A 23,847-nucleotide genomic window follows, 5' to 3' on the forward strand; every position below is an offset into this window, starting at 1 on the left:
ATATGCTTCCATTAGCCCATGATATTAAAATAATGACATTCATGGTAGGATTGGATACCCATCTTGGTTTTGTAGTAGTCTCACTATCAACTTCCAATTCACAATCGGATTTGGGTTTCTTACCTTTCTTTGCTTTTCCATTATCAATACCAATACTCCTTTTATTTGCAAGGACACTCTTGCTAGAACTCCCACTTAATTTGATATTTCACCTTGTTTCATCAAACAAGGATATCTTGGAATCTGTGAGATTCCCCTCATATGATCCTCTTACCTGAGAGGTAGGCATGAGTATGTGAGTGGGAGGTGAAGAAGTAGTAAAAAGACAAAGATTTCCATCCTCACTAATGCCAACGCGTAATTCTCAAATCGTATCATTGTCATAATCGGAGCATTTCACATCGTATGATTGGAGCTATGAATTAAGGTGATTGGTGTATGAGTATAAGATGAATTCATTGCGAATAATTAACTACAAAAACCGGAAATGAAGGAAATAATTAACATCCATCGTTTTAATAATACTCGTAAATAAACTACAAGTATTGCATTTATATAGTGACCTCCACCCAACTACATAAATGATTCCGAGATCCAAATTCATATCAACTCGAGCACGGTAAGCCGATTCATCCCTTATTAATATAACTCGGTGGATTAACTCTTTAATCGATTCTACTTTTAGAATTCTCGGTCGATAAAAATTACTCTAATTCTCATCTTTAGCCCGGAACACATGCGACTACGGTCAACAATACTTCCGTTGAGCTCAATCCAAATTTCGATGTAATAACTTTTTACTACCCCACTTCGCCAACGTAACAAGGTTTGTATTACGGTGAAGCCGGATTAACTCCCTCATGAAATTGGTACTTCATGGGTTTCTACTATTTGGTAAGGCTTTATCTCAATTATTATATGTGAGAGGTCTTGTCAATTTATTATCTATCACGTTTTAAGTGAACTAAAGCGGTGAACTACGATAATTATAATTGACACGGTCGATGACTCGATATGATATGCATGTGTTGTTATGGCGATTTGGCAATGCATGCAACATATTAAAAGAAATGCAAAGCAATAAATAAATAAAATTCCTAGTATGGCCTTCCTAAAATAGAAAATCAAATAATCTATTACATATTCGGAAACCAATTCCTTTGGTCCCTTGAATCTTCAATTGGCACGCCTTCCAAGACACCGTCTTTGTCGGATCACCTATCCGAATGGCACCGTCTTTGAAGAAGCTCCATGATTACAAATAATAATAAAAATACAAAACTATTCCTATTATACATTTGTAAAATGGAAAAACTACTGAAAATAAAATAAAAGTGATTCGAGATCACATTAAATTACAACCGAATCAATATTCCCTTTCATTACGGGTAATATCGATTAAAACTAAGGCCATACTAAGATAAAATTACATAATTCAAAATTATATAAATAAAATACATTCAACAATTGAAATATGCAGCATTATAATATGTACCTATCATGCAAAATCATGTGCCAAATCGCCCTATTTAACTTATGTCGTACATTTAACCCGGTTTCATGGAAATGCGTGATAATAACCTTTTAAAATCACTAATTAACACTTAAATCACATCTAAGCTCAAGTTAATTATCCTAACACATTTTAGGACTCAAAAATCAGTCATCACTAAATTTTTGACAATAATTCAACTTGATTTAATTTTATGCTCATTTTTGACCTTAAAATCATCATTTATATGTAATAAATCCAAATTAAATTATAAAAGTTTCAAAATTTGAATTTTAAATTTTTGAACATTCTGGAATAATTCCATGACCCTCATAATGTCAAAAAACATGGTTAAAATTTTCGAATTAATTTTGAGAAAATATAGTTGCATTTTTATCGTTTTTATCTCATAAAATGTATAAAGTATACGAAAATTAAACCAATAATTTTTACAACTTTATATCTGATTAGTGGGATATTTATTCAACTTAAAATAATTTTCTCAAGCCATGCAATACGTTTTAGCTAATTTTTGCTAAAATAGTCACTATTTATGCCATTTTTACTCAAAAATCCATAAATCATGCTAAAGAAGATATTTAAATCTAGAAATTTACATACTCTCTATAAATCTTGCATGTGACATCATATTAAAATATCATGGCTTAATTCAAAATTTAACTAATTTTAACCATTTTACCTCTTTTAATCCATTTTTATCTCATAAAAATCATAAATCATGCAAAATTAATCAAATTAACTCGTCCTTTTACACACAACTTGTAAAATATGCATGTGAGGTCATATAAATTTTTCAAGGTCAGAAACGAAATTTAACTATTTTTAGCATTTTAATTCCCATTTTAGTCATAAAAATGTAATAAAATGACCAAAAATCCTTAAAATGAGCCATAAATTTCCATGAATCATAAAAATGACCTAAAAACATTTTAGGACCAGAATATATAACATGCATGGTGATTTCGTGGCTTATACTTATAAATCACAAATTTTTAAGTTTTATATGTTAACCTTTTAACTCGGAAAAACAATAACCGATTATGCATGCAACATCCTTATGCTCTGATACCACTTGTTAGGTTCATATACCTATTATTAGACTCCTCTAATTGTGAAGTAATTAACTTGTTAATTATTTGTTCTTTAGATCTAGTGCATGCATAACAAAATGAAAGATTTATAAGAAAAACAAGGTTCCTTACATTGTTATGTATTTCGAAAATATGGGCACAAGTAAGGTCACCTTCCTTCACTTGTTCTTGAGCTAATAATGATGATGGATGATCCTCCTAAGACTCCAAGTATAGAAGCCACTCCAATAAATTGCACCCAAGATTAATCCCAAAAATCTCTACTAATATTAACTAGATATTTAGTAGAAATATTACCTTAATAATACTAATATTCTTGCATTACTACCTCTAGTAATAGATTGGAGAGTATTAGTATAGAAGAGAGTTTATTGCAATAGCTTATGAGGAAAAGTAGAGAGAAAAACACACAAGCACACATACTAGAAAAAATGAGCAAAAATAATGCCCTCTCTCTTAAGGCCAAAACCGGTGGCCTTATGCATTTGTAGGGAATCTTGTGCTTTTGTTTTTTACTCTTTGTTTAGTGTAGGTAGGGTGTAGGAAGCCTAGGTGTAAGATGTAGTATGTAAAGGCTAGTATGCAATGTCTCTTTCACACAATAACCAACATCTACATAAGACAAAAGAGCATCTTTGCTCATCTCATTTTGGCCGAAATATTGGTCCTTTTATGGACCATTTTTGCCTTTTGTCATTTGTCCCACAAATGCTTATAAGTCTTATGTTTAACAATCTTACATAATTAATTATTAATGTAATCATTTAACACTTAAATATTACAAATAATAATATAATATACACTCTACTTTTTGTGTAGTATACTACCATTATATCATCATATAATGGGTCCCATAATTTCTAGTTAGTTAAAATTACAACTTTTTGTAACTTTAAATAACTAATTACCTCTACCTCAAAACTTATATAATACCTCAACCAATTTAGTAATATAACACTTAATTACTAAATTTAATCTTTATTTAAGCACATTAAAATAAGACGCAAAATTGCACTCCCATAATTAAGGAATTAATTAATCTGTATCGCATACAATTAATTAAATATCTATTTGGGCCTCATCCTATAGGTGTGACCTAAAGGGATCAACTGACCACCACCGTCACACGACAGTAATGTCAAACTCTAGTTAGCCAATCATTACCGATTAATGACGGTCGATGATTTGTATAAAGAATCATCCCTCACGTATTCTTAGTATGAGATTTAATAATGATATTTAAATCATGTGATCGCACTATTGTTGAGGACACATTTCCCAACAACCTGTTCACAAGGGATACAGTCATGATAGACCTAGAGAAATTCCTAGACCGAGAGAAAACCCTAAACCTAGAACTCCTCCCAAGAAAAATAACCCAAGGGTTAGAAAATTGGTTATTAGACAAGTTTGGGTTCGAAAGGATTTGGTATATAGAGTAACTAATCATAAGGGACCCAACTTAGCTTGGGTACCTAAAAACTGTATCTAATCCCTTTTGCAGGAAGTAGTGAAAGAAAACAATCAATGGTATCTTGACAGTGGATGTTCCAGACACATGACCGGAGATAAGAATCTATTTCTTTCACTCAAGACCTTCAACGGAGGAAAAGTGACGTTCGGGGACAACAAAAAGAGAAAAGTAATCGGCATTGGCAAAATCGGAATTTCTAAATCTCACGCGATCAGTGATGTTTATCTCGTGGATGGTCTAAAACATAACTTGCTAAGCATATCTCAACTGTGCGACAAAGGTAACAAAGTCGTTTTCCATACTGATAGTTGTCGCATTATAATCGAAGGAACTAACAATGTTATTCTTGAAGGCCACAGGAAAAGAAATGTCTATATGGTAGATTTAAATGTTGTGCCTACTAACTCTTTTTCATGCATGAAAGTTACACTTGATGATCCCTATTTATGGCATAAACGGTTTGGTCACATTAGCTCACTAACCTTGAACAAACTCAAGAAGTGGGACTTGGTTGAAGGGTTACCTAAAATCAAGTTCGACCAAGAAAAGATGTGTGATACGTGTGCCAGATGCAAAAAAGTAAGATCATCATTCAAACCTAAAAGAGTAGTAAGCACAAATCAAGCCTTGGAATTAGTACACATGGATTTATGTGGACCTATGAAGGTAAGGAGTAGAAGAGGATCAAGGTACGTCTTCGTTCTTGTAGACGATTGCTCGAGGTATGTATGGCCTATCTTTCTTCATTCAAAAGATGAAACATTTGATGAATTTGATTGTCTTATGAAACGTGTTTAAAACAAATATAAGACTAATCTTGTATCTATTCGTACGGATCATGGCACCGAGTTTGACAATCAAGCTTTCATAGAATATTGTAGAGTTAATGGTGTAAGGCATAACTTCTCTGCACTAAGAACTCCTCAACAAAACGGTGTCGTTGAACGTATGAATAGAACTTTGGAAGATATGGCTCGTACAATGCTTTTGTGTAGTGGTTTACCTCGTAACTTTTGGGTTGAAGCCATTGGTACTTCTTGCTACATCCATAATCGTGCTATCATCCGACCTATTCTTAAGAAAACCCCCTACGAACTTTTTAGAGGTCGAAAACCTAATATCTCCCATCTTCGTTGCTTTGGGAGTAAATGTTTTGTTCACAATAACGGTAAAAACCGGTTAAGTAAGTTCAACCCTAGGAGTGATGAGGCGATTTTCATAGGATACTCAGATCATAGCAAGGCTTACAAAGTCTTCAATAAGAGAACTCTTTGTATTGAAGAAAGTGTCCACGTTATTTTTGATGAAGATAACGTGTTTGATAAGCCTTTACAGGATGAGGAAGAAGACTTGGATGAACCCGACTTTCGTCTTTCAAGAGACGATCCCCCGGAATTGGAATTGGAGGACAATGAGATAGAAGGAACAAGTGATGAACTTGATAATTCTTCAAAAGATAAAAAGGAGAAAACCAAAGTTATAGTTGATGATCCTATAACATTGACTCAAAATAATGACTCCCAAACTAATGTTATAGGTGATGTTACTATAACATTGGATCGAAATCAAGGTGTAGAGTCCGAAGTTATAAACGACTCTAATACAACACCCGGATTGGATTCAGGGGGAACTTCCTCCAATTCCGATCCAAATGAAGTTGGGACAAGCTCAAATAACGATGAAGAACCAATTACTTCAACAAAGTGGAAATACAAGAGCTCACACCCCATGGAATATATTCTAGGGAATATTAAGAAGGGTGTTCAAACTAGACGATCCTTGAATAACTTCTGCTCTTTCTACTCTTTTCTATCCATGATCGAACCAACAAATATCAATGAAGCTCTTGCAGAATCAGATTGGATTGTAGCTATGCAAGAAGAGCTACAACAGTTCGAACGAAACAAGGTTTGGCATTTAGTTCCTAGACCAAAGGATCGATCTGTCATTGGACCAAGGTGGGTCTTTAGGAACAAACTAGATGATGCTGGAGTCATTATCAGAAACAAAGCAAGATTGGTGGTCCAAGGTTATAATCAACAAGAAGGAATAGATTATGACGATACTTTCACATCTGTTGCCCGTCTTGAAGCTATTAGACTTCTGATAGCATTCGCAGCACATAAAGGAATGAAGCTCTTCCAGATGGACGTCAAGACAGCATTTCTGAATGGGTATTTACAGGAAGAAGTCTTCGTTGAACAACCCCCCGGATTTAAGAATAGCAAATTTGAAGATCACGTCTTCAAGTTGGATAAAGCCCTATACGGATTGAAACAAGCACCTAGGGCATGGTACGACAGGTTATCCAAGTTTCTACTTGACAATAGATTCAGCATAGGATCTGTTGATAAAACAATATTTCTAAAATCCGAGGGTTCTGACCTTTTGGTTTTTCAAATATACGTCGATGACATTATCTTTGGATCGACCAACCGAAACCTATGAAAGTATTTTTCTGAGTTGATGACCTTCGAGTTCGAGATGAGTATGATGGGAGAATTGAAATTCTTCCTAGGTCTGCAAATACAACAAACCGATGAAGGCATTAAAATTCATCAACAGAAGTATATCAAGGAATTAGTTCGAAAATTCGAAATGAAAATTCTCATGCTATGCCTACTCCAATGGTCGAGAACAAGAAATTGACATTAGATGAAGATGGTAAATCAGCTGATGAAGCTACTTACCGTGGAATGATTGGGTCACTGTAATATTTGACCGCAAGTAGACCCGATATTATGTTTAGCGTATACGTTTGTGCGAGATATCAATCATCTCCCAAAGAATCGCATATGACGGCCGTAAAACAAATTTTACGATATTTAATTGGAACGGCCAAGCTGTATTTATGGTATCCAATGGAATGTAACTTCGATCTAGTCGGTTATTTCGATGCCGACTACGCAGGATGTTCTCTAGACAGAAAAAGCACGTCGGGTGTCGCCACATTTGTCGGACCGTGCATTATTACGTGGGGTCCTAAGAAACAAAATACGGTTGCTCTCTCAACTGCTTAAGCCGAATATATCGCTGCAGGACTGGTATGTACTCAATTATTATGGCTTAAGCAACAATTACGTGATTATGGTGTTGATGTAGGATGTATTCCTATTTTATGTGATAATACTAGTGCGATAATAATTTCTAAAAATCCCGCACAACATTCACGTACCAAACATATTGAAATAAGACACCATTTTATTCGAGACCATGTTGAGAAGGGGAATATAAAACTTGAATTTTGTAGTACGGAAAAACAATGGGGAGACATTTTGACAAAATCGTTAGCTAGAGAACGATTTGAGACTTTACGGTTGGAAATTGGTTTAATCAGTGGTACCTAAGCTTCTGTATATGTTTTATTTCCTTATGACTGACTAGTTTAAGTTAAGATTGTATGACTGTATCCGTATATTGCGTTGCATGAATAATTTCGTTTATAGGAAAATATTTATCATATATTCTATTTGTTATCTGGAATTTAGTTGGTATACAAACTTAATCTTTTATCAAAAATAGACAAGATACACCATATCTTTTATTTTCCAAATTATACAAAATTCTCCTAAAATAACTTCACAAAATCACACGTTTTACACTTCCTATCCCTAATATACTTCAATTAATCTTACTTTCCATATCTTATCTTTTACCATATTAATTTGATCTCCTAACATCTCCTATTCCTACTTTAATTCTTGTCACAATTTGACACTTACCAAAATTAATCACCACTTGCCTAAGACCTAGACCTAGACCCTTATAATTACCCCCCTCCTTTGCCGTGTACACCTTACCACACCCCAATTGCCTACTTTTTTCTCTTCTCAAAAAATTACCACAATCTCATCATCACCTTCTTCACTCAACCATCAACATCACCATGAATTCTCACCATGCAAAAACCCGATCATCAACCCGACATCAACAAAACCGCAACTTTAACAACCCACCATCACCACTACCATCTCATAATCCAAATTCTTCTACCTCCCCTTTACCTCAACCAAAATCATCTACACCCCTGTTTCACGGTCGTGACGACACGATGTCCGAGGGAAAAAGACGACGACTTTTTAAGGGGAAGAATAAGGTAGTTGTTGATGAGGGTAATGCTATTTATGAACCCAAAGTTATTGTAAGGAATAGTATTGCAAGAACTCTACTCTGGGATGTTTCGAAACACGCTACAAGGAAAGGGTTAAATCGAGTTCGTTTGACATATGATGAAAGTGTCCTTGTTTCTCGTGTCTTGAACTATTCTATCCATGGAGGAAGGTATTATCCTAAATATTGGTTGGTTAATGTCCCAGCTCTTAAATTTTTCATCGGGTGGAGTCACATTAGTCAATTTTCGGGTCCAATTTACCCCGGTTGAAGTTGTTCAATTATTTTCTAGTGTGTCGATTAAGAAAGGGGTCTTGTATGCGTTGGTTAATGGTGTTGATGTGACGGTGATGAGTAGTATTTTAGTCGTATTTTACCCCGCATTTATACCTTATTCCGACTCGATTTTGCGTGCTTGATTGCTTAATAGCTCATTTATTTACTAATTTATGATAATTAGTCCTCGTAATTATATTTAATGTTTAGTCGGGTTTTCATATAGTATTAGTATTATCACTATTAATTTATTATTATATTAATTCAATGTGTAGGTGAAACGGAAAAGCAAGGAGGAATAATGAGACGGAAAATTAAGGAGCAAGTCAAATTGAGGTGAATTAAAGACGGATCAAAGCTATTAGTAGAAAAGGAGAGACTAATGTTGAGTGGAAACAAAGGTCAACCTTTGACCTTTAACAATCAAAGTCAACAATCGTCTTCATCAGCCTTGCTTCACCATCATCATCAGTTCATCTCCGTCCTCTTCATTCACCATCACCTGCATCAGTCATCATCGACACCGTCATCTATTCACCATCAGTCATCACCATTTATACCTCGGCATCAACCCAACCCGGCATCCACATTCATGACCCATTGCCCGACATCCCCATCTCCATCAATTACCTTTCATTTCACCATTACCACGCACCCATTCATTCCGCATCATCAACCCAGAAACGTGTCCCTGCATCTTCACCATTTTCCTCCATCTGCATCACCAGTCATCACTTTCATCCTCACCATTACACAGCACCTCACACCTCGCCATTCAACATTCTCCATGGCTGCCACGACTGCAACACCACAGCAGCTCCTTTTCAATCAACCTTTCATCCGTCGTACAACAACAACAGCACAACAACCATCACCATCCTCAATTCATGCCCCCATTCAAACACCATCATCCTCAACAATTCTAACTCGGTTCCCGACATTTGCAATGCTTCATCGCCAGCTCGTCACTACCATAAACCACAAATCCGTCACCATTTTTGTCCACCATATCCAACCATTAACAACCTCCATCTTCACGGAGAAACCAACAAACCCGACACCAACCTGCAACAACAATACGACCACCATCTCCCCTGCATACCATAACCAATTCAGTCATCATACTCACCTTCATTCTCCATACCGGTCAACCGGCAGCCGACCTCCCCTACCGGTAGCCGCAACATTAATTTTCCCTTCTTTTTGTGAAAGACTCGCTACCGGTCATAGCCACCGGCAGCCGACAAGCCGGCACACAGTCCCCTTCTTTCAAATCTCGCATCAATTGTGTTTCTATGCCGGTTGCCCGGCAGCCGACTTACCGGCACCCACTACAGCCCATTTAATTCCTCCCTTTTTTGACGCTACGCGCTGCCGGTGACAAGCCCCGGCCGCCGGTGACCCGGCAACCACTCCCCTTGCTGCTATTGTTCCTTCCGTCATTCCCCCTTTCCCTTTTTTTTGTTTTCTTTTGTTTTGTTTTGTTTTAGGGATGTTAAGTGTCGACTGATTTTCACTTTTGAAGGGTGATTAGTATATTATTATTATTATTATTATTATTATTATTATTAGAACACTTAGTATATAAAGACACCACACCATTACACACTACCTTAGAAATTAGACTAGACTACCACTACCAATTAGAATAGAAATTAGATTAGTCCATTAGTCCCTCTATATTGTAACTGAAGAACCCTAATATTTACTCTCTCCTTTTCATTCAATAAAATTTGCAATCTTTCTTTAATTATTAGTTTAATTCTTCCTTTGTTTATGCAAGTTCTTCATCTCTCATTAGTATACAATTAGTATTTTGGGTTGTATTTGAAGATTAGAAGAAATTCATTCTTCCATATTATCCAAGATTGCTACTTTCTTCTTTGTTGGTACAATTCTCATCTTTTGTTTGCATTTACTTTCATTTGTTTACATTTCTTATGTTGTTTAATTGTTATTCATCAAAAGTATTAGTCTTTATCATGTTTGCAATGTTTACTTGTTTATTGTTGGAAATTGTTGGTAATTTCTCACCCATGAACATGAGTGAGTAGTCTTATCTAAGGTCATAGGGGGAATTTGGGTAATTAAGGGGATGAATTTGGGTTGTTAACCTTTTGAATTGGGTGATTATGTGGTTTCTACTCTTAATGCATTTGAAGTGTTTGTGGAAATGCCTCAATGAAAATTGGACATTTCATTAACATGTTTGGCTTACCTTGGTGCGTTGTGCTATTAGATAGTTTTAGAAGTGCTTATAGATGAGTTTTAATGAAAGTTAGAACATCTCTTTGATGCATTCGATCCGTCTTGGTGCTCATGCTATTGGGTAGTCTCTATGCTTAATTTGTATTTAGTTCATCTCGATCAAGTGACAACTTATTGAGGAGCTTAAGGTGACTAAGAAATTAGTCTTAAACCCTTGACCACTATTATTACCCTTTTCTTGTTAGACCTTGTTTCTCCCCCTAATTGCCCTTTGTGAACCCAAAGACCTTAGCCTTCCATCAATTGAATACAATCTCATTTAGTTTAATTTAACTTGTTTGCATCTTAGTTTTAGATAAATCAACATCTTATTTTTATTTGGCTAAACTAAAGACTTAAACAAACCTAGTATCTAACCCCCGCCATCTTCGTGTTCGACACCCGAATAAATACTACTTTTATTTGGTTTTATAAATTGTTTTTGATTGGGAAGTGACGGCAAATCCCTACATCAGACGGTCTCTGTTTCGGATTTTTGCTCTGCTTTTCGGTTCCCGATGACGGAATTGAAATTGATCCGAGTCTTGAATGGTCCAATGTCGTTAGTGAAAAGGAGATGTTGATTAAAAAGTATTTTGAGGAAGTTGGGACGGACGGTGGGAACATTGTTGTTCGTCCTCTCTCGATTAAAATTAAGTTCCTCCTAAACTTTCTTTGGAACACTGTTGTGCCGAGAAGGGGAGGACGAGACAAGGTTTCTAGTTATGAGGCCATTATTATCTACTCATGGTTGGAGGGACAAAAAGTGAATTTAGCAAGTCTTGTTTTACATCGTATAGTCCAAACAAGTCTCACGGTTGCCAAAGAGAAAGTTAGTACAACAATCGACCTTCCATATGGGATGTGGGTGTCTCGTTTGTTAGAAGTGAAACAAGTGGTAGGACAGGCTAGCTACGGTGTGAGTGCAAAGGATTGTATGTGTGATCGCTTGATTAAGCTTATGGGTCTTGTGGTTGATGGACCCAAGTTGTTGCTTATGAAGGATGTTGAGAAGGTTCCCAATGATTCGGGTTTGGGAGCAATGGAGGCAAAAATGGAAAGTTTTATGACTTCCTTAATGGAGAAGTTTGAGGAGCAATCCACTAACTTGGCTACGGTTTTATCGCACGTTGGACTATCACGGTCTTTGGAGTCGGGTTTGGATGCTTCTCGGGTTTATTCTTGGATGGATGAGGTGGATAAGAGGTTAATGGGTTTTGAAATGGAGTTGAAGGCCATCCGTGGGGAATTGTTCTCACATGAAGATCGTCTTACATTTCTCACGAGTTAAGGCGGTGCTTTGGTTATGCATGGAAAAGTTATGGCAAACGATTAATCACTAACTTTAGAAGCGACTAAAGCTTTTTCCTTGAAGATACTCAACTTTGAACGAAGTCTTCAAAGTCGTTCTCAACTAGTGAGGAGCTCCTTTGATCGTCTCGATGCCTTGAAACATCGTACTCGTCCCGACTACGTGAGCCCATACAAAACCCGCAATATTTGACCTTGCCTCGCCTTACCTTATTTAGCACTTTCTATTTTTAGCATCTTTTTATTATTCTAGTGGTGTATTTTACAAACTTCATTCGGCCCATTTTGGCATATACTTGTGGATTATGGCCCAAGTATTTCTTTAAACATGTGTTCATTCGGCCCTTTCGCACTAACATGTTTTCCTAAGTTTGTATGACAATTAATCCTTTAGATGCTTATGGTTATGCGTGGTTTATTTCTTCTCTATGACGTTTTATCTCTTGTGTCGTCTTATATTATTCTAGTCATTTTAGTTTTGTTCTTAACTTTTCGATGATGTCAAGAGAGGGAAAGAACGTCTATGGTAAGCATCTACCTAAGCTTGCTCCTTGTCAAGACCAATTGTCTCTTAAAGTACTTACGTTTTCGATTACTTGTTAATCATCTTCATCTTGCGTAAATCTTTATTATTAAGATGCCGGTATTATATTGAGGGGGAACTCTTTACTTAGTCACAATTTTAGGAGACTTGCCATCATCAAAAAGGGGGAATTAGTTGAACCATATAGAATATATGTTTATGTTTTGATGATGTCAAGGTGTTTTAATATTATATATACTCGTTGTGTGTAATCGTTTGTTAAGATCTTTTAGATTAGACTTATTCATTACAAGCAACAAAGAGAATTGTGATAGAATTATATGATAGTCAAGCCTCGGTTGAAGATCAAACAATCTGAAGATTCATTCAAGAATTATGTGAAGACGAAGTCCGTCTAAAGAATAATCAAGCTTGGATGATGAAGTAGCCTATACTCGAAGATATCCTATGAAGATTATAATAGTATAGGTGATTGTCTCGTAATGGTAACTACGAATGAATTTCTTAAGTTGGTAAAGTTATAGCTTTGCAGCTATAACATTACTAGTAAAAGAGCTCAATGTTATAGCTCTCCTACTATAACATTGAGATGCTGAGTTTATTATACACGACATATATTTTTTCAAAATTGTTTTTGAAAATTGTTTAAAGTTTATTTTAAATGTTTTGATAAGAGTATTTATTTAATAAAGCCCGGTTTAGTGAGGAGTTCGGTTTTATGTTGAACGTTGACTAGTAGTCGTTTTGGGTCAACTTATGTGTTGGACCATGCTACTAATTAGGGTTTCAACAAAGCCTCTCTTGAAACCTAAATTCTTACCCATATATTGAGCTAGGGTTTGCACGAGTCACGAGGCATATGAGCCGTGACATCTCGTGTAACTTAAGGTATATCTTGTGAAGATTTTATTCTATAAAGAATATCTTTACATATCTTGTATATCTTGCTTAATATAATTGTTTATGATAAAAGATATTCTTGTTATAGAAAATCTTATCATATCTTAGAATTTATAGTAAAGATAATAATTAAATAGATTATATTCTATCTTTTGGAATATTCTTTATTATCTTTTAGGCTTTAAGGAAAGAAATAATAGAAGATATGATTTGTTAACATATCTCCTATTTTCGGCCATTAGGGTTTCTATAAACCGAGTGAGTCTTGCTCTTTCCTTCCTATAAATACTTTGCTCTTTGTAACATTTAATAGAGAGACCTTAAGCATAAAATTGATTTTGATTTTTACAAAGCAAAACCGTGTATTTCAAGTAGAAAACCGTTTTGTTATTTTTGAAAGGTCGTGTTTTTTAAACTCGTATATTCATTTGTTAAGTTATCGTTATAAGATAATAGTGCTCAATAGATTTCTTACTTGTTCATTTACGTGAACCTTTGCGAGAATCTTTAGTGCTTTCTTATTAGCGTAAGTTAGTCACTCTAGTACTTAACGGTACTCATTGAGTTACAGCTAGAGTTAGTTGTACGAGTTGGGTTAGTAAATTTGTAATCCGTAGAAAGGTACTAAATTTATTAATCGAGAATAGTGGACTAGGTTTCGATTTGTGAAACTAAACCACTTCAAAAACCGTGTGTCTCATCTCTTTCATTCTTTCGTTTACTTCGTTTTAATCGTTTGTTAGTTGATTAGTTAAAGTTTAATCAATAAACTTTAAATAATGAATTATATACACATAATCGAAAAAGCTTTCAAAAGTTTTAAATCCTCAATTCACCCCCCCCCCCCCCCTTCTTAAGTATTTTGGATCGATAGACTCTTCAACTAGGCATTACATCAGCGAGACAAGCTAATGCGGCCTTTCTTACTAAACTAGGGTGGAGAGTCCTTGCGGAGCCAACAAGACTATGGTCGCGGGTTTTACGAGCAAAGTACTGCAATAATCGTTGTAATATTGACATATTTCAACCAAAAACTAACATGTCTAATGTGTGGGCCGAAATCACGGAGCAATCAAAAACGATAATTAGAGGTACGGCATCCGTTGTGGGTAATGGTAGACGAACTTCTTTTTGGGAACACGCATGGGTCGATGGATTGCGTCTGGCTGAGCATACTCTATCACCAATTCCAGAAGAAATTAAAGATGTGACAGTGGGGGAGATGTGGTGTGAAAGTAATGGCTGGAAGTGGATAATTTTGCGAACTTCTTACCGCAAAACATACTGCAACGAATGGCTTCTATTTACCTTGTACACGACCCCGACCTCGAGGATACGCTATATTGGCAAGGCTCGTCCTCTGGTAAGTACTCGATAAAATCTGCATTGGGCTATTTAAAAAGTTTCGATGCGGATGCATCACCCGAACCTCCAGTTTGGCGAACAATATGGCGCCTTCCAGTCCAACAACGAATTCGAATGTTTATATGGCTAGCAGCTCATGGTCGTTTAATGGTAAATGTTAATCGGGTCATGAGAAATATGGGAGATAATCCCATGTGTCCCAGGTGTGAGGAGGCCGAGGAGACCACCGAGCACTTACTCAGGTCATGTCCTATATCCCAACAAATTTGGAGCTTGGTTGGTATTCAAGCTTCACACACCCACTTTTACTTTATGTCCTTTTCGAGTTGGCTGTCAAAGAACGTAGGGAATGAAGACATTATTTCCGTCGCAGACTGGCCAATGCAGTTTGCAATTACGTGTTGGTGGATTTGGAGATGGAGGATCAATATGGTGTTTGGGCGAGATAGTGACAACCCGGTTGAACCTCAAGCTTTCCTCTTCCAACAATTCGCAAGCTCGAAAAAAGCCTTTAATATGCACGACATATTCACACCCTAGCCAAGAAATTCCCATAAAGAAATCTTTGTCCGTTGGCTCCCTCCCCCACACGGATGGACTCAATTGAATACTGATGGTGCCTCGAAAGAGAATCCGGGACCAGCCGGAGGAGGTGGTATCTTTAGGGAAGAGACGGGTAACTTTATTACTGCCTTTTACTTCTCTTGCGGTATTTGCTCATCAATGAAGGCGGAGCTCCTAGCCCTTCTAACTGGATTGGAAAGAGCAAAATCTATCCATATTCCGAAGCTGTTAGTTCATATGGACAACGCACAATGTGTTAGAATTATCCTTGAAGACCAACTAGTTTGTAATAACCTCAAGTTCATAGTCCAGAGGTGTAAGAAGCTGATGAAGGAATCTCGCTGGATGGTTAGAGTTGAACACACTTATCGAGAGGCCAATAGAGCGGCAGACCTTCTCGCAAATCGAGGAGTTAATTCTAGTACTCTAGTTCAGCATTTGGACCAACCGCATGAAGCACTCCGTTCCATTCTTAGAGAGGATATTTTTGGGGTAGCTATTCCCCGTGTAATAGCAAATAACTAAGTTTATGGGGCTTTGCCCCTCCAAAAAAAAAAAAAAAAAAAAAAAAACTATAATTTTAAGGAAAAATAGCAAAATACTACCTATTATAGTCAAGATTTTTCAAAATACTACATACTAGTTTGAAAGCCCATGCGATGCACGGGACTCCTAATAGTATCATCTGTAACAATATATACCTATGTTAATAAAAAAAGTCCAACTATTTGAACCCGAGATGAAACAAAATTTCGGGTTTGATATAGTTGATGACTGATAAATTATTAGTCCTTTTCAGCATAAAACTTGTGTCATTTGGTATTAGTTATATCGGTTGTATAACATCAAGTAACATAATTGCAATATGTAGTTAGAGATTTCATTGTTGTACCAACTATCAGTTTTTAAATTACTATAAAACACTATCTCAGTAAAGTTGGTGTAGTTCTCCCAAAATGAACCATTGATAACTGAACCAATATATCCTATTCTCTAACGACGACGATAGAAAAGCTTAATAAAGGTACGTGAAGCTATCTTAATTATATATTTAGCGTGTTTGTAAAAAGTGTTTGATCTCTAAACAACGTGATTTTTCTTTAACTTTCTACGGCATACAACTAAGATTAATTGCCCTATAAACCTCATGCAATATAATATGACACCTAATTCGATAAATTTGTGAAAACTTCTTTATAAACATATTTTTCGTGCGGTGCTGGTACATTAATGTAGAAGTTGATCACTCGGGTGATGTTGTTCTTGACGCAGGTACGTAAAGCTGATAGAGACTAAAAATAGGCTTCAGCGGATAAATTTCAATATGATTAAGTGATTGGCACGACTCATATCGGTCATTGTGTACTATAGCCTTAAAGAATATTGCCTCCGCTTAATCATAAAAAGGATCTTTAATTTTCCTCCGAGGATGTCATCACTATACAACATGAACTCGTACTACACCCAAATTGAGGACCCAAAACCCGATTTGACTTGACGCTATTCAACCATTGCTGAATGTTTATTATCGCATTCTGATGTTATCCCCAAAAATCTTGATAACAAACCACCCAAAAATGATCCGAACCCGGAATGACCCGAATCCTTACAAACATAGCCCAGACCCAATGAACGAAACTCAAACCTGACTTGATATATTTACCAAGTCTCGTTAGATCTTGGTTGACATTCATCAAATGTTTGAATAACTGTCTATCTAGGTAGAATCTCTAAAGATTATATGTACACAATTCTTCTTTCTATATTGTTTTAACGAACCTTATTGTTACTCAAAAAGAATCTCGTTGGTGTGTAGTTGTGTACTCCATGTCGCACTTTCCCTTTTCCTCTCGTAGCCCTAAAGAATGTAGCTAATCTCCCAATTCCAAATCAAATTATCCCGTCATCTTAATCGAGCTACACCAATCACCTCGTCCTCTTTATCCAGTCGTCGACATCCGTATTATCATTGTTCAATCACTTCTTCAACACCTCTTACTCGTCAATCCCCGCGTTTCTCCGGCTCAGTTCATCGACGTCGGGACTTGGGCATACCTCTCATTCCTTATATTCCTCCGGGAACCTGTATTTGATGTACTTGCTCCTCTATACTTTATTTGATTTCTCATCTTTCGTATCTACGATTTTATGTGTTTGCTATTTAATCAAATGATGCATCATAGCATAAATATCAACTGTAATGTCTATATTAGAGTTGAAAAACATTTAGTTGAAAGTGAGGCCGACTCCCGGTGGTCTATCTGATGGCGAGTAGAACTCTAAGGCCTTGGAGTTCCTATATCGTCGATGATTAACTTTAGGCTATATAGGGGAGGTCGCCCGTGAGGCAGCTACATATAATTTCGTAACGAAGATAAGGTTGGTTTTTTCTAGTAAACCATAGTCTGTGATTCTATAGGGCAACAACAGTCCAAGATAAACGGATGCAGCAGTTTCTACCTGCGAAATACAAAGTACTTCGTAAAGTATATCAGTGGAATAGCCTTTGTTGTAGTATGTACGCATTATACTTCCGCATCGACTCATCATCCCTTACTCTGTTACCAGGCTGCTTGGCATTGGTTATTCTCATCAATAATATATGGTATTTCTGTGTGGTAACTTGTTCTCTTCATATGAGAAAAGAACCAATTTCATACCAATACAGTGAGTACATCTATTTTACTTGAGGTGTCATAAACATAAAGTTATATAAATGAGGTCGTTCGTTTGCCGATAGGAAGCAAAGATCCTAAACAATTAGAAACACTGGATTAGGGAAATAATAGCTGTTGTGTCCGTGAATGATTGCGGGAACATACCAAAATCTAGGTTTTTCGGGGCCTAGTGGCTCGGGTAATGTTAGCCACAAAGCACTTCTTGTTGCTTTCACTTCCGTTGCCTGTTATTGTTTATTGAGGTTACTCATGTGGAGAAACGCAACCTAAATATCCATCTCTATATTCCCATGAAGTGACCTCGATGCATCCTTATTCCTTACCTCCATTATTCCCTGAGCTCCATACATTGTTGTTTATCTTTTGCCGGATTTCTCAATTGATATATACGGTACCGGGGATAAAGTTATTATGCCCCTATTTTATTCTTATATAGGAACTGATGTACCTATAGACATTAGTTTAGTTAAATAAGGATTAGAGTAGCATAAGAATTACTGTTTCAGTAGAATAAGTTATTATTCTTATTACGCAGACAGGTCTTTTGTACTTTTTTAGTTTGTAGTCTTGTAGTCGTTGTAAATCTTGTAATCTACATGTTTTAGTTTTTCTTTTCTTTTTTAGTTTTAGTATTTACTTTGTAAAATAAACGTATCTTATCTTATTATTATTTAATTTATAAAATCAATTTGAGTAGTTTGCAAAACGTGGACTCTCTAATATTACTTGAAAAGTTTCTGCTTTATATATATGTATTGATTATATTTATTTGTTCAAATTACTACCTACAAAGTTACTAATCTTCCTACATTGCTACATTATACCCAAATTAGATCTTAATTGAGGTCAAATGATCAAAAACTCAGATTTTAATATGTTATACCCATTTTTCCCCTCTTTAAACACTCCCTTAACATATCCTCACCATTGCTAGCACCACAAGAATCAACTACCACCACCACCACCACCACCGCGTCACCACAACCTAATCACGCGCACAAGCTAAAACCGCTCGACCTAATCCAGCCACACCCTAAACTGTATCGACCACTACAACGCCACCCAAGTCCCACCTTTATTATCCCACTACCACCACCACTACCGTACTTAAGTCCTTACCAATCAAAAACTCTAGATCTAAGGAGTACGATTCTTGTAGGTGCGACAACGAGTTAAGGAACTAGGTTTTGTAGCAGAAGGCAGACGGGAATGATAGTTCTAGTTAGGGTTACGATGGTGAACGATTTATCTCTGGCAATCGTGGAAGTGAGATAGTAGGATTGGATCAGAGGCGGCTTAGAATGGTGGTATATAGTGTAAGAGTGGTGACATTGAGTAAGATAAATAGTGGTGGGTGTAAAGGTGGTGACTAATAATAGTGATGATTGTTGAGGGTGGTTGATGTTGATGGTGGTGGTGGGTGGATGAAACGGATGAAAAAGAAAGAATCAATAATAAGAGTATTATGAGTAGATTATGTAGAATTCAATTAAAAAAGGGGGTAAACTATGAAAATTACCTAATAATGGATAATTAAGTCCTAAATTCAGGTATTAGGTAGCAACTTAGGAAAAGTTGTAGCTTTGTAGGTTGTAATTTGAAAAAATAAGTATAATATGTAGTATTTTGAAAAATATTGACTATAATAGGTAGTATATTGAAATTCAGCCTTTTATCGGAGTTACTTTTTCACATACGGACTTTACTCTTTCACATACTTTTTTTCATAAAATTTCCATATCCTACCCTTTTTCCTAAACATAAACAAAACAACTCTTATATATGAAACTTTGCCCTAATATTGAATCTAATTACTCAAAAACTTAGACAATGGATTCTAATTCTGCAATTAATGAAGTAATGTTGTTTATTAGCGGATTATTAATACGTTTTGTAGGAATTATTAGTTGTATTGTTTTATGAAATTATATTAGGGCAAAGATTTTTTGTTTATGGGTGGTTGCACGGTGGTCGGAGTCGGGTTGCGGGAATGAAGTGGTGGTCGGCGTTGGGTAGCGTCTATGAAGGTAGTGAGAGGGTTACATTGACTGTGTTCCAAAAAAATTATTCCAATTGGTAGCGTCAAGTTGTGAGTATGAAGGGTGGTCGGCGTCGGGTTGCGATTATGAAGGGTGGTCGGCGTCGGGTTGCGGGTATGAAGGGGTGGTTGGCGTCGGGTATGAAGGGATGGTTGACATGGGGTTTGAACGGGTTGTCGACGTCGGGTTTGTCGCTGTCGGGTATGAGGGTTAGGGTTGTCGCCGGGTATAAGGGCTATGGTTGTCGCCGTCGGGTTTATCGGATGTATTTGGCTGGGATAGGGGTTGGGAACGGAGGTCTGGTGGTGATGGTGGTGGTCGGCGTCGTGTGTAATGGCCGGCGTTGGTTAACGTGTGTAATGGCTGTGTTGTGTTCTGATTTTTCCTTTTTTTTTTTAATATTTATTAGTTTCTTTTTTTGTAATTATAATAATAATTTTTGTTTTTTAGGTTTTAGTTTATTTCCTTATACTTTGATTAATTTAATTTAATTTCTTTTTTGTTAATTTAATTTCCTTTTTTTTTTGAAATTGTAGGGTGATGACTATTTTGAAGAATTTCCCGACGACATGGTTGACACTTCACACATTTTTACCGGTTATTCATTCAATAGCTGTGAAGAATTGATATTGGAAACTAAAAGAATTGGACTTTTACACGATATTCATATACGTTTATATACATATTTTGGCGATCGTGGTTTTGGGGAACAGTGGCTTTGGTGTGACCGATCTAGACCATATCAGTACCGATCGGATATAAACGCTCCATCTAGCAAATACTTAACCGACACAAAAAAATGTCTATGTCCTTTTAGATTGAAAGGTATTGCTCAGTCTGACGGTACTTGGAAGTTATTTGTTCATAATGGGGTTCATAATCACAAGCTTATTGAAAAGGATGAAATTTTGAATGACAAAGTGAAAGAAATTATTTTGAGAATGACTGCAAGTCAAATTCCGGTGGCTAATATATTGACTGAATTGGCTAATCAAAATTATAAAGTTACGAAAAAACAAGTATACAATGTACGAGCCAGAGAGAAGACAAAGGTGAAAGAAAATCGCACGTCATCAGAACAATTACTGAATTCTGCCCGTGATTATGGATATCTACATTTTCATCAAACGATTCCTGGGAAGAAAAAAGGTACACGTGAGCTAACTGATGTCTTATTTGCTCATCCAGATTCAATAATTTTACTGAGACATTATCCCTTTGTCCTTCTTGCGGATTGTACATACCAGACGAACAAGTATAAGATGCCTTTATTGGAAATTATTGGTGTTACACCAGTAAATAAGAATTTTTCTGTATTTTATGGATTCTTGGAAAATGAGAGAGAGAGACGGCTTATGATTGGGCGTTTAAGTGTGTCAGGGAAGTATTAGATACAGATGAGAAGATAGTATTTGTGACTGATAGACAAAAGGCATTAATTAATGCCATTAAAAAATATTTTTCCAAATGCTATACACTTGCTATGTAGACATCATATAGAAAAAGACGTGGAGGCTTGGGTGAAGAGAGTATCCGGAAAAGGTACAACGGGTGTAGCATTCGCAAAAGGGAGATGGAAAAATTTGGTGAATTCTGCAACTGAAGCAGAATATGTAGAAAATGAGAGGATACTTTTTGAAAAATATCGCTTTGTCCCGGGGTTGGAAAAATATTTGAAAAATACATGGCTTGATCCGTACAAAGAGAGATTCGTGTCAGCATGGATTAATGAAGTTCTACATTTTGGGAATATTACCACAAACAGGTAATCTAAGTAGATAGTAAACTTTGGTTATATGGATTTTTTTTCCAATTTATTTAACTCGTATTGGGTTGTTTTGCAGAGTTGAGAGTGCACATGCGTCGTTAAAGAGACTCTTAAAAACTGTCGTTGGTGGTTTTGACACTGTTTTTGAGTCAATTAATAATTCTGTAAAGCTTCATATTCGAGAAATAGTTAGAGAGTTGGGCCGCTCAAGAATTGTTAGTCTTCATGTTGGTGTGGCTTTAAATGTGTATCAAAGATTGAATTTAAATATTAGTCACCACGCGATTAGGACTCTAGATCTTGCACTACAAAAGCCAGAATGTAATAATTGTGTTATGAGGACAACACATGGTTTACCTTGCGCATGCGAACTTATTAAGCTTCTCGACACAGGTATTTCTAAATATTACTCAAACATTCATTTGACGTTTCTTGTTATTCACGATAATAATTGTTGTTTTCTACGTGTAGATTGTTGTGTTGAACTAGATTCTGTTCATCAATTTTGGAAAACTTTAGACATCAAGACAAGTGTTAAAGAAGGTGTTATCGAAAAGGAAGTAGAAGAGGAAGAGAGGTTGCGCAAACTAGTTGATGAAGTGAAAAAAGGTGGTGTACAGTCGATGAAAAAAGTTTCTGAATATATTGAGAATATGTTGCATCCTCCTAATATTGTTGACCCAGAAGTTAAAAAGACAAGAGGGCGCCCAAAAAAAACCTCGGTGTCCAGAACACCATCACAGTGGGAATATGTCGAAAAAGAATTTCCCACTCAGAGTTCTAAAAGTAGAAGCTCAACGAAATCAGTGGGTAAGGAGAAAGAGGTTCCTAAAAGGGCTCCTAAAAGAGCTAGAACTAATGGTTTCGCAAAAGAGAAATAGATCCCTAAAAATAATTCACCATTTCCGTGGCAACAAGAATTACCTGACATCATGGTACCTTGGGTAATAGACTGGTTGAATGTCATAGGTGATGAGAATTGCGGGTTCCGCTGCCTTGCTTTTGATATTTATGGCGACGAAAATGAATGGCTAAAGGTAAGACATGATTTGTTGGGTGAGTTGAAGGACAACAAAGAGTTTTATACAAATTTGTATGCCGGAGACAAACCATTCAATGATCTTTGCAATAGAGTTTCTTATAAGGGTGGACCCATCAATCGGAGTAAGTGGTTTGACAATGAGTTACTATTTGTTGCTGCCAATTATTATGATGCAATTTTTGTGAACTTGTCAGGCTCTCAAAATGTGACGTTTTTACCAACAAAACAAGCAAAAGTAGAAAAAAGTGGTGCAAAAAGAATCTTTTCTATGGTGTACCTTAGACCCGAGGAACATTTTGTATGGGTAAGTTTACGTAGTTATATTTGAATTTTTAGATTGTTCTTATAATTATGTTACACCGTCTTACAGTACTATATTAATGGTATTTGCAGGTGCGTCTTGGTAGTAGGTCCCCATTACCAAGACCTTATCCGTTGGGTCATTTTCTTTATCTGAGCCAGATTCAAGATCGAATAACTCTTTATCCACCGCGAGTAACGCCCAAATCGAGCAATAAGGAAACACCTATTGTATTTGACGACTTGTAATAGTGTAGTTGAGCGGTATCCATTATGGGGAACAATATTTAGATATTCATTTATTATTAATATATTTCAATTTTCGTTTTGATATTCATAGTTGAAATAAATAGTTTCATTTTAATAATAATCGTCTTTCGTACTTAGTTATTAGAATCCATTTTTGAAATAATGGTCAAAAATAAAATATTTGTCGTTTTGGGTCGGTTTTGAAAATATTTGTCAAAATGGTGTCCACGTAGGCTCGGGATTTCTGAACCTAAAACACGCCACTACCAATGGCGTGCTTATAATGAGTACGGAAAGAAACTTCATTAAAAAATGGACTAAAACAAACACGCCATTGGGAATGGCGGGTTTCGGAGGGGAAACACGCCACCCCTAA

At 36.2% G+C, this 23,847-nt stretch overlaps 1 protein-coding gene across 1 annotated transcript; it reads left to right on the top strand.

The window, feature by feature from the left end:
* Positions 1-22,812: 22,812 nt before the first annotated feature.
* Positions 22,813-23,471, top strand: LOC141613469 (uncharacterized). Its single transcript, XM_074432206.1, has 2 exons — positions 22,813-23,226; positions 23,316-23,471. Exons 1-2 carry the CDS (start codon positions 22,813-22,815, stop codon positions 23,469-23,471), a joined length of 570 nt encoding a protein of 189 aa, XP_074288307.1.
* Positions 23,472-23,847: the final 376 nt, after the last annotated feature.

This window comes from Silene latifolia, chromosome 11 (genome assembly GCF_048544455.1).
Source record: "Silene latifolia isolate original U9 population chromosome 11, ASM4854445v1, whole genome shotgun sequence".
Lineage (NCBI taxonomy): Eukaryota > Viridiplantae > Streptophyta > Magnoliopsida > Caryophyllales > Caryophyllaceae > Silene > Silene latifolia.

What these genes read in the sequence shown, in the direction of transcription:
- LOC141613469 (XM_074432206.1), top strand. Translation starts at nt 22,813, where the DNA reads ATGGTACCTTGGGTAATAGACTGGTTGAATGTCATAGGTGATGAGAAT. An exon ending in CCGAGGAACATTTTGTATGG is followed by an intron (nt 23,227 to 23,315) that starts GTAAGTTTACGT and finishes TGGTATTTGCAG; the next exon opens with GTGCGTCTTGGTAGTAGGTC.